Here is a 16554-nt window from a genome sequence, read left to right as displayed (position 1 = left end):
TTAAGTTTCGCATGATGTTTATGTTATTAGATTTAACATAGAGCTGGTTAATGGTATTATGTACTATAGGTTAGGATTAGGTTACAGAGCTACTTACTGGTGTTCCTAAAACTGTTATAAAAATGATCCTCGTTTTTTTTTTCTTATGGTTATATATGATTTCTGTGTATTTTGTCGAGTGGGTGTATTCGATTGTAAAAAAGCGGTAATCAGTTTTTCTGATAAAGTGCCATTTGTATACCATAATCTAGTAATGAGAATGTTGCATTAGGGTTCGATTCCCGCACGAAGCAACTCTTTGTGTGAACCACAATTTGTTGTTTCGGGTATGCGTGTCATATGCATGCGAAATTGTATGTTTGTAAACGCACCCATGATACAGGAAAAATCCTAGTCCGTTAAAAAAATACTTATTCAAAAATAAAACATTGTACTTTAAAGGTAACTAGTGAAAAGCAGGCAAAACATTGTATATGTGCACATCAGCCTTTCCATTCGGCTTATACACAAAGCGTAGTGTAAGATCTCACACGCTCACTCACGCTTTGTCTTTGAGCTTGTTTGAAGATTACGTATCTACTCGATGCTCGATGCAATCGCCCTCATTTTACGCGCATCACACGCTACGCTTACGCTGAGCTCAGTGTTCAAACGCGCTTACTTGTATTGTACTATGCTATAATACGTATTCTAAACTGAGCGGTTTGAAGATTACCTAGATCCTAGTCTTTGTACTTTATAGTTGAAGAATATAATAACATGATATAATATATTAGGGATTATAGTATATTATTAGGGATTATAGTAGGGATCTATCGAAATAAGGAAATAGGTAAAGATGGATTCTTTCTGGTGTCGTGTGTAAAGAAATTAATCAGAAAATTCATATTATAGTGTGTTAACATAATTTACGGATTAATGGATGCCGCAATGAACCATGATGACATGGAAGCAGGTAATCGTACCGGAGTGTGTTTCCTGATGGGTATAACCTAGGTGTCTTCAAGGCCTGAGTGAATAGGTGGCTCATGGGCAGACGTGCTTCATCGTAGGCCGCATCATCACTTACCATCAGGCGAGATAGCGGCCAAACGTCGGCCCATTTAATATATATATAAAAAAAAAAACACTTATGTGTACCCATGGTGATTTCTCTCTATAAGCTTACTATAAAAAGATCTCTATCTCTAGATTTATATAGAGAGATGAAATCACTATATGTACGTGTACCTACTAGTTTAAGACGGAAGCCATCTAAATTTGTAGATCAGAAATCAATAGGACGTCTCAACCTTGTTTCATCTTGGTTACCTATTCTCTGTATCTCTGTATCATCGATGAATTAAAAATAGTTTTTCATCGACCGACCAAACTTAACACATATTATGCTCTGTACCTTGTGGTTAAATGTTACTTAGTCACGTCTTTTTACAAGTAGTGATCAGATCAATGCGCAATGGTAAAAATAGATGTGTTGCTGGGAAGGCCTCGCCGTCCAATAAATCTATGTATAGTCCTAGAACTAAATCCAAAACAACCTCAATTATGTCTTGGATAATAAATAACCTCCTTACTCAAACATACATATGTACACAACTTGTACGTGTAAGAGGCCGAGGATCCAGATTCTTCCGCAACCTTGCAAAGCGTATCTACACTAAGTGAAATTGATCCACGCGGCTCTAATTTAGTCACGAACGTCCTAATCTGTACATTGGCCCTTTTAGGCACAAAATCTCGAAGAGAATCATGGTAGTTTGTTTATTATGTACTACGCGCTTTTAAATGGGCTTATCTCTAGACATACTAATAAAAGAGTAGAAAAATCTGTATTTACAATTAATATTTTGCAATAAAACAAAAATGGTGTTAGAAGACAACGGTAATAGCGAAATAATTCAAGAAAAAATAACTACTCTGTTTGCACACCTTAATCTCCGGAACAAGATTTTAATGAAACTTTTATTGTTGTATAGTTTTTATACCTGGGCAGCATATAGAGTATAATTTTTTTAGAAGATAGAACTAGAAATCTGTGTAACGTCTACGCAAGCCAAGTTGAAGGCAGAAGCTAGTTTCGTAATAGTTGACAAGAAGTATTTCTTGTTTACCTCATTTTTATATTGTTTTTTACAATGTATGTTTGTAATACTAACATTATACAAGGATTAGCTACTCCCACGCGGTTTGACTAGCTGATCGGCTCCTATTGATCGTAGTCTACGAGTCTACCAGGCCTTCCTAGATAAATGGAATATCCAAGACAATAATTTGATTTGATTCAGTGATTTCGGAGTTAAGCGCGTTCAAACAGAAAATAATCTTTACAATATTAGTGTGATAATAAGTAACACTGAGATTGGATTGAGCGTTAGTCACGCTACAAGTACTTTAATCTTTACTGCATCATTACCTAATTATATCAGGTCGTCCATTAAGTAACTAAAATAGTTATAAATATAAAAAATATTAAATCTTTAGGAATATTTAAAAATTGTTTATTGTCTTATACTTTTATACTCGCAAAATATATCCCACCCGTTATCAAATATTGTATCGGTAAACTGTGGCAACTTTACCATACTATAGGTATTCGGTGTAAATCATTTATCTGAAAAATTTACCCACTAGAATTCTGTTTTGTAATAGTAGTAGGTATTTTTTAGACATTAAAAGCAAATATTTTACCATTATATAGACATATTTTGCGTAGACGCAAGACTGCTATTATGCCAGTAATGGCCGTCACAGTATACTGTGTGAAAATGTGCTAAGAGTTAGTTGTTGCTAAATTGTTACCATCAAACCCGTGGCAACTTTACCTACTGTTTGTGTAGCCATTATCTTTATTGATTTCCTCATATTGTTTTCATTTTAATACGAAGTAGTCCTAGATGAAGCCCTCTTTACCTCAACAACTCTTTAATATGCATTTTTTTTTTTAAAACGTTGCCCCGCACTAGGATTTTCTCCTGTGACGTGGGTGCATTTACAAACATACAAGTTCACATACACCCAGACCCGAAACAACAATTTGTGGATCACACAAAGAGTTGCTCCGTGCGGGAATCGAACCCGCTACCCGTTGCGCAGCAGCCAGTTGCCCAGCCACCGCACCAACCGTGCAGTCGAACCGTGCAATATGTACATGATAAATACGGCGCGTAGGTAAAGTTGGCCAAAAAATTGGTATATTTACCCATGTTGATTTTTTCTTTCCTACGGCTAAAATAAGTGTTTGCATATAATGACGATTACGGTAAAGTGAGCCAGATGTACTACAATTATAAATAGATAGTTTTGGTTTCTATGCGTGTTATGGTTAAAAATATATTTCGTTTTTAGGGTTCCGTAGCCAAATGCCAAAAAACGGAACCCTTATAGAATCGTCATGTCTGTCGTAGAAAAAAAATCTTAATTTTTCAGTTTTATCCATAGACACCGGACGAGCTCACTAACAATGTTGTGTATGCTGAAGCTCTCAATTAACTTTCTGTCGCATTGTCACGATCCCTTTTTAGGGCTCCGTAGCCAAATGGCAAAAAATGGAACTTGTATAGATTCCTCATGTCTGTCTGTACGTCCGTATGTCACAGCCATTTATTTTCGAAACTTTGTAAGTTGATGTATTCCGGTAACCGCTATTCGAATTTTGAAAAAAAAAATATAAATTTAGAAACTAAAGGGCACTCCATACATGGAATTGATTAAAAATATTTTTTTTTCATTCAGCTAACATATCCTTGATGGGTGTCTATGGATAGCTCTTTAAAAAAGACATTAAGGTTCCTAAAACCATTTTTTCGTCAAAATCAATTGTTTGAAAGTTACACGCTTCCAAAGTGGAAAAATGAGTGTCCCCCCCCTCTAACCTTTAAAATAAGAGAGTAAGAAAACTAAAAAAAAATATATGCTGTAGATTTCAATGGAAACTTTCAACGGAAATTGGTTTGAACGAGATATCATTATTAGTTTTAAAGAAATAAAACATTTTCAAAAACCGCAAATATTACTTTGTCGTTCATATAAACACTATGTAAAACCAAGTTATCTTATAACTTTTATATTTTGTCATCTACTTGCTGCTACGGAACCCTTCATGGGCGAGTCCGACTCCGAGTTTTTATTTGTTATGAAATATGGTAAAGTTGCCACATTTTACGGTATCGAATTTCTTGCATTATGTTTCAAATAAAATTGTATGCCAATAATTTTGGTATTCTGCATAGAATATCAGGCGCGCTTCAGTTCAAGACTCTGCAAGTCAGCGCTCGGGAATCTGAAATCTTTAAAACTTTTCGTGTTCCGCAGATCCTTTTGAAGGCAGAGCAAAACGTAAAGTGCAGATTTGCGAGTTTAAAAAGTAATTTTACGTTTGAAAGGGACCTAGTTTGCGTCAATATAGTGCAATGTACGAACATTTTTCTTTCAAACATATATATTTGTTTATCTCCGAGATTTTTGTAGGTTACCACTAGTACTCGTATATTTCATTGTTACGTTATAATTACTATTAATATTAATACATAACAATCCACTGCGGAACTACGGGTCTCTCTCTCTTCACAAGAGATAGATCTCAATGCCACCGAGAGCCCGATATGTGGACTCGAAACATAAATAACATAAAAGTCGAAACAATAATAATGACGTCGAAAACCGAATTAGACACAGTACCTACAAAGTGTGATATAATAATATCATACATATTATCCCATTACATTTATTTATTTACGTATTTTATTTACCGTATGTACTTATAACTGTGCTTATTATTACTAATAAATTAGTCGATAAAATCTTGATTATTTTAATAAAAATAAATCTACCACGTTTCATAAATCTATGAACGCCGGCGCCGTCCCGTGTCTATGTTATAACAATTATATTATGTAATACCTACCTAGAAACCTGTATAGTGTACGACACACACAGTTAAAGTCCTTTATAGGCAAACATTTGTGGTTTGAATATTCTCCTATCCAAGCCTTACCTACAATACAATTATTACTCTATACAATGTCGATTGTCATTAGGCTTACATTCCGTTGACATGTAGAGATACTAATCATTGCTAACAGTCGTGGCGTAGCAGAGTAATATGATAGATCAAATCCTTGACCAATCCACTCTGTCTGTCTCTGTTGAGAGGATTGCCAAGCCTGATTGTTACCAGGCATTAGTGTACAAAGGGCTTTGTATCAAAATGAAACAACAATACAGATAATATATTATAATTTATTGGATCACAGAACTAAATTTCGTACAATGTAACTACTTCTTTTAAAGTTATTCAGTTTGAGCAACATCATTAACCACACCAATACCATAAAATTTAGTTTTGCATCGAGGAAGATTCATTAGTTACATATTCAACTTAGATATTAGACATTTCAATAAATTAAATCAATTACACAACTTCTTTACTTATACATTGACACAACACGTTGTTAGACAATACGTAATGTTCGAGAGTTTCAAAACTTTCAGCCTCAAACAATAACGAACTATATATTTTATATATATATTTAGAATCTGTTACGTCAGTTTTATTATATTAGATATATTTCTGTGGAAGCGAAGCACTGCACAGTGTTCATTTTAAGGAATACAAACTACAATCTGGCCGAGTTACAAACTTAGTGCTCATCAGTAGAAGTGTGCATACGCTCTATCAGGTAAGTGCATCTTACGTCAAGGTAGTCGTAGCGAACTGACTGATACATCTTACTTATAAACACATTCCAAGAACTTCAAACTTGAGTCTAGTAGAAGCAAGCAACTAGACTAGTTAGTAAACTTTAATAGGTGGAGCACAACATTAACTGCAAAATATTCAATATTCTCAAGGGACCTAAATGTACACACACTTCTTCTACTGAATGTACTAAAATTTAATTTGTTATAGATAAATTTTATTTTTTAGAATTTCGGTAGTATTTTAACGAGCAAAAAGATAGGTCTATTAGGTATTAACTAGTTAAAGCTGGAAGGTGCATAATATATTCTGTTGAAATTCTATAAGTATGATATTTCAAGAAACGGACGGTGTAATGTAAAGCTGCACAGTCATGTCCAAGAAACTTAGAATTACAACGTCTTCAGTTTTGAGACTAATCAGGGCTTAATAGGGATCGGTCGTATATGCCATTTAGTGATCGTAATAAGGTATACTTTATTAGTCGTCCGTTCTTTAGACCAGAAAGTATGAATAATTAATTATTGTCTCACAACATTGATTAATAGACAATAGTTTGAGGAAGCTAGATAGTACTTAAGTGTTTAGAGAGAGAATTGAGGATACTTTATCCTTTCCATACATTCCGGGTTCTCAAAAAAATACGTAGGTACATATGTGACATGGTAGACAACGATATAAAGTACCAGTTCATTCATCTGGTCTGCATAAATTCGTTTTAAGGTATCTATTACCAGCTGTTTAGTAACTGGCGTGCAGTAGAGATTATGATATTTGTATAAATAAATTATTGATGTTATAATAGATTCTGGCTTGTACTCGTAACTTTTGACGGCAGCATAGATCATTAATTTTCTATGTTCAAACGATTCGATGTTGACACACTGACGTTTTTTTAGGTAAATGGTTTATTAATTATTGTCATAAATATTTTGGTCGAAGAAATATTCATATACTTAGTAGCTTAACTGATTTTTACTAGCAAGTTAAAACAAAAGATTTTATTAATATTTATTAGTTTCACACGTTAATAACACCAAAACTATAATTATCTGGATATTTTAATTTATTTTTCTTACATTATAATGATAACAGAACACTACTTAACACTGATACAATACTCAATAAAATATACACTGGTTCATAAAACACGTAGAAGCTGAATATAATTACATAAATATACTTCGAGGTGCAATCACAATGTTACTTATGAAAATATTCAATCAAATTTTGGTAAGCATTAATGGAATATTTTCATAAGCACTCATATATAAATGAATGTGCAGAGGACATTAAAGTACATAACAAAGAAACAGCATAATACATTCTAACACATGATATGCCTCAAAAATTTTAAATCTTATTACGAAACACTTAATAGAAGTATAGGTAAAAAATCAGCATCGAGATATATTTCAAGTAACGGCAATACATTACACTGTCTGTGAATGAAGTAATTCCTCGTAGGACAGATCCGTTGGATTTTATTTACAAAAGTGGTATACATACTCGTGTTCAACAACAAACCTTTGCTCAAAGTTACAGGGGTTTATATACTGTATATAATTATTAATTATATACATCACAAAGTTGTCTATTACTAGGGTATACTTGAATTGAAACACAAATTATGACATATCTAATGACATTGATTATATTATTATAGCCAGTTATTATATAATTTAAAACAGATGTGGTAGAAATATATTCGTAATAAAAAGCGAATAATAAAATTTTAAAGCCTCACATTTGGCACTATTCAAGTCTGCATTTACTATGCTTTATTCATTAAATATTTTATATGTATGTATAATATGCGTCTATGATGCAGAAATACTTCGAAATCAAGTGCCAATAGTTATGAGTGTACGTAATATCTACATATTAAGTATAACACTATGTAAAACAATTTAAACGCATGTGCTTCTTACAGGCCCAATACCTGAATGTGCAGCAAAGTAATAATAATTTTAAAGTACGCAGAGCGCCACCTACAGGTGCCGGCGCAAGTGACGGCGATTCATGCTTGTTGCTTACAATAATTTTAAAGTAGTCAGAATTAGTTTAGAATATTAACTTTCGACAGCCTTTGTTTATATGGATGATTTTAATTTTTTATACTCATTCACTACTATTTATTAATTCGTCTGAACACGAAATTACTTGACAGTACCTAAAATCTCAGCAAAAGAATCTCCACAATATTTGACAAGTGAGTAAGTAATCAATTAGTTTTTCTAGTGCAACGAAATATTTCATCGTGAATCAGTTATACGAAAGTAGGTAGACTAATTTGGGAAACGTGATAATAATAAATATATATTAATATTATTGAAATTTTATTTGATACCTATATCATAATAAATTATCATCATCATCTTAGTTTTCTAGATTGATTTTACTCACACAGTATATTTTTTTTAATAATGCTAGATTTTATTTAAATGTGATTTAGAATTTGGTTTCGCGAAAGAGGTTTGCGGGCAATGCGCGCTAGATGTTTCAGTATACATAGTAGTAGTAGTTTGGACAGAATGCAGTTTATATTGGAATCGAGCGGAGAGAGGCTCGAGCGTCACCGCTTAGCAAGAGTCGCTAGCCGTGCCAATAACTTGGCCCGCTGCCGCTGTACATCAACCTCGAAAGTTTTACTAAGTAAACTGTGGCCATCCCCTTCGGCTCGCCTCGCCCGCTCCCCCGTACGCTAAGCTACGCTACTCACTTACTAACTAGGTGCAATATAATGCGAATTTCACATCTTACATATTTTTTTTCATTATCATATACATTTTTAATCCATAGTTCATTTTGAAGGTCGACTAATAGTTAATCGTTAAAGATTATTACTTATCAATTTTATTATATTGTAACTACTAATTAGTAGTTACAATCAGTAGTTACAATATTATATATATATATATATATATATATATATATGTATATAAATATATATTAGAACAGAATCTTTATGTCACTATCTTGTGATAGTAATGCAATAGATTTTTTATTTATCTTTATAACTTTTAGTTAATGCAGTATCTAACAGAAACAGAAGAACTTACGTAATCAAGGGAACTTATAGATGGCTGTCGTGTTCATTATAGCTGTAAATATGAGGAACTAAAATAATATTGACTCAGTCTTTATACAATTGTTAGGATTAATTGTATTTTAAATAAATTTAAATATCTTTAAACAGAAATAGACTTTCTAAATGATAAAATTTATAAACGCTAGTCTTAATGCACAGTCTGAGAATGTGGGTATAAAATAGGAGGCAAATTATAATTACTTAAAAATATCACTATCTAACCTATGTATTTATTACATTTCCTAGTCAAATTAACTATTTGCACTCCCTTATACATATTTATAAATAGTGTCTTTGAAAAACGTTGAGCAAATTCAGAAATAAATAATAAGGGATTTTTCTAACAAGAAATGGCTTGTAGCACAAATCTTAAAATACTCCAAAATGATACTGTAAATATCTAAAAACTGGAGTCACAACAAGGAAGTATCGTATAAAACGAAACTTGGGAAAATGTCTTCCCAATAAAATTGGAATGTATAAGTAAATACAAACAATATCAATAAAACCTCTACAAGCCTATATGAGCATAAACACAACTAAGAATTGTTTCCCTTTTACAATATTATTATTAGTAGATAAGTTTATTTTTCTAAGTTTATGTATATTTTCAATTAATTGTGAGATCAAAACTTAGAGTAGTCACAGCTCTAAAACGGCAACGGTACTCTACGAACTCCCCGCTTCCTCTCTTCCTTTATTCTTATACTTTATTGTACTTACGAAATACGTGTAAAGACGTACGTTACAAAGGTCTCACCGAGCCACCCCGCGTAATACGTATGTTGATTTAAATACAACACAAACCCGATCAATATCCAAGGTTGATGAAGACCGAGAAGTAAGAAATCAAGATCGATAAACCACTTACTCTTAAGAACATATCATGTCACTCCGTCAGATCTAACACATTACATTCAATTGATACATGTAAATTTTTAAACTACGTAGAAAAAGTGTTCTGTGCACTAGATTTAATTTGAAGTGTATTACCGGTGTATACATGTTAAATTGAACCGAATAACTTTTTTAAAAAACTAGAGCAATCGTGTATGTGTACCCTAATCGTATAAATATAATATTATGTATAATTATTTACATCTTGCCCTATACAGGACTCATGATCGTAAATACGGTATCAAGTCCTCTTCAAATTCCGTCGTTTTACTTTAGTTCTTTTTATTTAAGTACCTAGTGACGCGCGCTAATGTCAAATTCATAGATTTATGGCTAGTACTGCAATATGAAGAGGCACTATCGGTAAGGGACTGTGGTCCAACTTTCTAAACACCAATTGTCGTCAAAAAGTACGTAGTCCCTGTTACCTTTAGTGTATTGAGGTTACTTTACTGTTTTGTACCGATATACTTTTACGAATATTTGAAATACATTTGATAATTCGGGCAAATGATGTTCAAAAACATCAGCGTCTTCTAAATAATTGAAAAATGTAATATTTTATGGCGATACCGAGCTATAAAATGTTACTACTGTCGTGTTAATTGAGAGATTTTATAATCTATTTTATCTAATTTAATATTTTTTTAAATAGAAAGTTATTGTTTCATTAATGTTACACTTTGCTAATTTGGGTAGATATTTGAATGATTGAAAATCTTACGTGTGAATTTATCCTTTCAATGCCTTGCCGATCAACGTGACAATAACTACAGTTTGATTAAATTGAAAAAACGCGCCTGTCCATTCAGTATATACTTTTCAATGTTATTAGTGATATATATTCTATAAAATTGCTACTTAATCAACTAGAGAAGTAAAGACAGCCATCATTTGAAGTTAGCAATAAAAAGCGCTTAGGTTTGCAATTAGTAATTTGTATATAAACTTGGATTCTTATTAATAACTAATTTAATCCCATAAAATGTAAATTACTTTATAACTGCAGATTTTCTTGTATACATACACATTTATTTAAGACTGATAACTATTGAAGATATAACATTTTGTCTCTTAGACAGATTGACTTACATTTTGAACTTTATATTATCTCTATTTACTAAAGAATTCAATATTACCAGTGTCAATACACGCGACACGTATCTATTATAGTCATAGTGATGTTTATTTGGTTACATTTATAAGGTTACAGAACGCTAATAGATTTATCGAGCGTTTCTAGGATTCCAAAGCGCATTACCGAAACTTGATGGATGGTTGATCATGAGCACCCTAAGTTTGAACAAGTTCGGTAAGTATAGTTTATTCGAGAGAAATTAGTTTTCTTCGCCTAGCAGTACCAAGTCGTCGGCCACAACGTCGGAGACATGGAGGTATATGATCCAGTACATTAAGTTAAAGCAAACGAAGCAGACGGGGAACACGATGCGAGAATACTTGTCGATGTCCGATGGAGTCGTTCCGAGCAGTTTGTTGATACCCTGTAAATATCGTTCACCTTAACTTCGATGATTAATGTTTCACTTAACAGGCTAAATCAGTTCGCAGTCCAAAATTCGCATCGATCGCAATGCATAACATGTGCATCTCGCTTACGCCTTACGCTTACTGAAACAGTCGCCGTTTAGACATGTTCATTAAGATTAGTAAGAAGATAATATATAGTGTACCTTTGAAGCATGAATAAGGTGCGGAGGTGGTCCAGCTTCTTCGTCAGGTTGCGGGGCTGCAGGTACAGGTGCGGGAGCGGGACCACGAGATCCATTGATAGTATTTTCTAAGGTGCCGCCCTTGGAATATGCTTTCGGGTCATGAACTTTGAATCGAACCTCCTGAATTAATGGATATTATTTTAGTAACGATAATGATATCTACACGAATACGTATACATTGGACCATATGATACTTACTGATGATCTACTCGGTGGTGGTGGTCTTGTCAGCGTACTCGTTCTCGGTGGTGGTAAAGGCTCCGATGTACCTGGTGGCCCATCTATTTGCATTTTCTTTTCAGCAGCCATTTTCTGAACAGCAGTAAATCTTTGTTTCCTCATCTGTATCCTTTTAGCCATATAGCCGACGGTAGCATATTCTGCAACCAAATATTTCTGTAAATAATCACGTCTGTTACCAGTTCGATATCGCTGAGCAAATTACACATAAAATTTACTCATAACCGCAATACCTTTTTGCTATTTAAAATACGATACAAAATACAAAGTATGTATACAAATTATCAATAAGTAAGTACGAAGTAAGAATTAAATTATTTAGTAGTATTGTTTTACTCTAAAAAAGCAAAGAATTTTCTTTTTTAACATCCTTTCATGTATTTGTTACCTAGAAGACTGGCGAAGACCATGACGAAGCAGGTTCCCAAGTAGACATCGATAGACTTGACATATGAGATCTTGGGCAGAGCAGCATTCGTGGATGACATAAGCGTGGTCATCGTAAGTACAGTAGTGACGCCTAGTGATACCCTAGCAGGTGTCGCATTTCGGTTCAACCAGAATGATACCCAAGATATAATTACAATTAGGCCAGATGGAATGTATATTTGAATTAAGTAGTATCCCATTGAACGGACAAATTGGATTTCGCATGCCAGTCGTGAATAGTTTCCTGCAATAAAAGTACATACTTTAACAATCGATTTAATAAATTTGATGAATGTGATCAGCATAATAAAAAAAAATTGGACAAATCGAAGTCAAATATCGATTTAGCTTTACCAGGTCACCAAAGGAAAGTAACTGATGGTTGGGAGGATGTCTTGCAGAAGCGAATGCATGCAGGTGACTATTTCGAAGAAAAGAAAAAGCGGCAACGATCGGTTTTTTTCGGCAAATTGTGGAATGTTTCATCGGTGCTGTATACCTGTCGTAAGAGAAATCTCCATGGCTCGCTGCCGATGGCCCAGCACCTTGAATTGCGGCAGAGACACTTCGCTCGACACGCCCACAGAGTTGGGCCCCTCGTTCCACTTGTATCGGATGTCCCGCATGGTGTAGCCGACTGTACCATGCAGAGATATGGAACGATAAAATAAGCACCCATTGCACTGGGGTTTCTTAATATCTGTATAAGGTGAATGAATTTATAGCTACCGGACTACCGTGGGTGAGAAATGTTAGGATAACTGCTTCGCCAGATAACGACGACGGTAGTGCAAGTTCTTAAGCGTTTTAAAAACTTTTAGTTAGACTTTGTCTACCAAACTTGAAAGCATCATGAGTCTGCTGCTCAAGTAATAAAATGATGTTTTTGTTCATTTTAGAAAGCACGTCCATGTCTCATAAAACAAAGTACGTGATATTGCATATTTTTTTATTAATTGGAACTATTTCACTGCCTCCAGGTGCATTTATCGGAAGTGTTATATACAAATGCTATTATTACAATTATATACAAATTACATTCAGTTTAAAGGCAATGATCAGCTAGAGGTGATGAAATAGGCCGTAAGCCAAAAATATTATAAGTGCATCCAACTCACAACTCTCGATTTCAATATTGCATAATTGACGGTCCATCGGAAAGTATTGCAGATCCATTGGACAAGAAGCCGTGATAGTCAGTCTGTGAACAAGTGCAAGCTGTTTAGAAAAGCCAATATATCAATAATATTGTTCTGTTGTTGTGTCATTTTGTGGTTTGTTTTGGTCCACCTGAGACCATCTATTTCCTTACTTCTACTGTATTTACGCAGTGCCTTGAAGATAATGGTTATTTTAATGTTTGGATAAACTACTATTGATTGAGTTTGTATAATATTGTTATGGATTTAGAGCTAACTCAAGACACGAGCTTTTAACTGTCGTGGGCATCAACTAATTTATCCAACTACGTGCTAACATCGAACGTGATCTGACGTCTGTTGTTAATAAGGATTAGCCTCGGCCTGCACATCAGATACAATAATTGATTGCTGATTGGTACGTGATTACCCACATGGTGCAGGAAATTCCGGTTAGCAAAATGTTATCGGAACTAATTAGGATGATGAGTATATATTCATAGATTTCAGAAATGATATACGAATGCGGTCAGTTATGTTTAGACTGAAATCAAGTAGGACCTATGTTTTTTTTATTGTAATGGTGTTGTTAATCTTGAAATCGTTACTATTGTCACCCAGACACATTAAAATAGGGATCGGTAGAAATAGCTCGTGTCGTGTGTAGAGAGGGTTCTAAACATGCATTGTAAATTTTGTCTCTATATTTACCTTATACTCCTAGTAATAGATCCAGAATGATGAATACGGATGAATTCGTTGCTTGTAGTAGCGATGTGGAAATAAGACTGCTTTTCGTTAACAAAGAAAGTGTCGGGTACCCATATGTTTCTAATAAATTCTGAGCCGACAGAAAGTGTCTCCACACCCGTCCTTTTTTTGTAAGCAAGCCTGGGGTCTGTCCAAAACTGTCTGAAGTAGAAATCCAGGGTGAAATCCTGAAACATTTTCTATTGTTGTAGGAAATAATAGCGCAACTTGATTGACTTACACTGGCACAACAATGGATGTAATCCGGCAATACTGTTCATTTGTAGGGTTGCTTGGTGCCTGCTTAAAATGTTAATTTAATGAATGCAGCGAACGTTATCGCCGAAGCACATTCATTGTCTGTGCGATTCGAATGTCAGAAAATACGAGCACATAACTGGAATAATATTAACATACTTTGATGTTTTTGCTTTACTCGATCGAGGTAGCATCATCAATAATTCTCAACGTTAAACATGTGTAAATTATAAGGTAAATTCATAACTGCATCATTATTATCATGAATATAACTTCTACAAATGTAATATTACACTTGATTGAGGTTCTGAGATACACAAATACGATGATATTCAATTTCCGCAATGCTGCGGGCAATGTGGTCAATAATAATATTGCAAAGTGCACTGACCTCATAATTATTACCAACGAAATATTAAGTCATAACCTCGTATAAGAAAACATATTTTAGGTATTGGTAGAAGTGTAAATTATTAATATGTTTTTTTACACATTCATATTTTACACAATAAAGTACACGTAAGAGTATTACTTATACTGCAAAGCGAATATGTAAAAAGAAAAGCGAAATAGTAGGTACACAAAACCACTTCACAACAAAGTGACTTCTGTCAAACAGTTTATTTAGTCATGAAAGGTTGTCAACTGTACTGTACTCATACCACGTGGAGGTGTACTGGTACGTGTACTTTTACTAAAGCTAGTTGTAACTATATCTAGTATCCGGGTAGGGTCACGTCCTATAGTGACTTTCAGAGTCCCCTTGATTTGGTTTCCACTAGGGGTCATACACCCTGGTCTTAGTTTGACGTCTGTACTTTGGAACCGTCATCAAAGGCATTTTTCGGCGGCTTGGTTAACGACGTTTTTAATCATTATTTTGTGGTTTTATTGATTCTGTTTTTATACGATAAGAGCCATTAAGCACGCACTAGACCTCACAACATTTGTGTGGAAAACCATGTACCAGAAATTTATATTGCCCGTTTAATACCCTCTTTACTTTAAAAATAATTTCATTTATAGATTTCGTGGGAAACAAATATAAAGATCGAATTATTGCAGTAAATTTCCAAGTATTTTTGTCAGACTGGAACTTACTGAATCATAGTACCTACAAACACGAAATACACTCACAGCAAGACTACTAAAGTAAGAAAAGGCAAGTGGTGTATCCGAGGTGTAATACACCATTCGAAGATACGATAGTAAGAAACCCACAGTCACAACAAATACCTCAAGAACATAAAAAGCTTAAAATAACAACAATATGGAGCAAATTTTTAGACAGTGTCTTTGCTTTGAGGGATGCTTAATGGCAAGGTAACATTTTAGTATGTCTTTTGAAGACACACCCGGAGGGGCACACCACCATCAAAACAAATATGCGTACGGTGCGCACACAGAGATCTTGATTTAATAAAAAACTACAATGGTAGGTGCGTTGCCGTCCGGGTGGTCGGCTCCATAACGCCGGCATGCTCGCAGCCTCGTGTCTGGGGCTGCTCGGTCGCAGCGGCGCAGCGCGCGGCCGGAGCGACCGAGACAAGCGTGAGCTGACAGTGGCGAGTACCATGAGCACTTCGGAGACGGAGCTGATAGAGAGCACATACATGGTGACGCCCACCTCCACTGGCGGACCTGCAATCAAGCCCAATCGTGAGTCGCGCGCGCGCCTCGCGCCGTGAAAACCAAACCAGAGGACGGTGACGTGACGCCCCGAGACCCTCGATTGAACGTAGGATGAATAGTTTCAACGAAGTTTTGCAAAAAGGTCCCATAGCTCGATCGAGGGCCGCTAACCTAGACGCTGTTATGTCATTTTTTGTTCTTAAAATGACAATCTACGTAAAAGTAGTTTTGCAGCTGTAAATACCATTTTCACTTCAGATAAGGAGCTGATGGAGAGCACGTACATGGTGACTCCCACATCCACGGGCGGTCCTGAAATGGTACATCAATTACATTACCTGTGACGACGCTGTTATAATGTTCTCATTCGCCCTCTCTTAACGCTTAGACATAATATTACCGTCTGAATAATATTAGGGTTACACCACGCACTCTGAGTCCCTTGTACCTATGTACAAAGCACTAGCACGTTATTGTTTAGTAATAGTGTTGTTTATCTAGTTCTAGAATAGAGTTGTTACTTTAGATATCTTAAATAAAAAGTAATCAAAAACGACTAACACTTGCAATTTCCTACACTGTTACAGGAACTTTCTCAAATCCAAATAAAATGTTCTTTTAGTGGGTCCGAGTATTTTTAGAGTAGGTAGCCCATATAGGTATATATTGTGATTTACTATTAAGGTC

General features: G+C 34.7%; 1 protein-coding gene across 1 annotated transcript in view; it reads right to left on the bottom strand.

The window, feature by feature from the left end:
- Positions 1–5220: 5220 nt before the first annotated feature.
- The window catches only part of LOC118263634 (gamma-aminobutyric acid receptor subunit beta), a 33470-nt gene continuing 22136 nt past the window's right edge, over positions 5221–16554 (bottom strand). Inside the window, exons 3-10 of the mRNA XM_035575737.2 lie at positions 16112–16179; positions 13939–14165; positions 13207–13289; positions 12588–12725; positions 12048–12332; positions 11618–11799; positions 11378–11539; positions 5221–11188 (exon numbers count right to left, since the gene is read on the bottom strand). Of these exons, the coding sequence (XP_035431630.1) occupies positions 11024–11188; positions 11378–11539; positions 11618–11799; positions 12048–12332; positions 12588–12725; positions 13207–13289; positions 13939–14165; positions 16112–16179 (1310 nt within the window). The 3' untranslated portion in view covers positions 5221–11023. The remainder of the gene's footprint in view (positions 11189–11377; positions 11540–11617; positions 11800–12047; positions 12333–12587; positions 12726–13206; positions 13290–13938; positions 14166–16111; positions 16180–16554) is intronic.

This window comes from Spodoptera frugiperda, chromosome 25 (assembly GCF_023101765.2).
Source record: "Spodoptera frugiperda isolate SF20-4 chromosome 25, AGI-APGP_CSIRO_Sfru_2.0, whole genome shotgun sequence".
Lineage (NCBI taxonomy): Eukaryota > Metazoa > Arthropoda > Insecta > Lepidoptera > Noctuidae > Spodoptera > Spodoptera frugiperda.
This window is presented reverse-complemented; position numbering and strand designations above follow the sequence as displayed.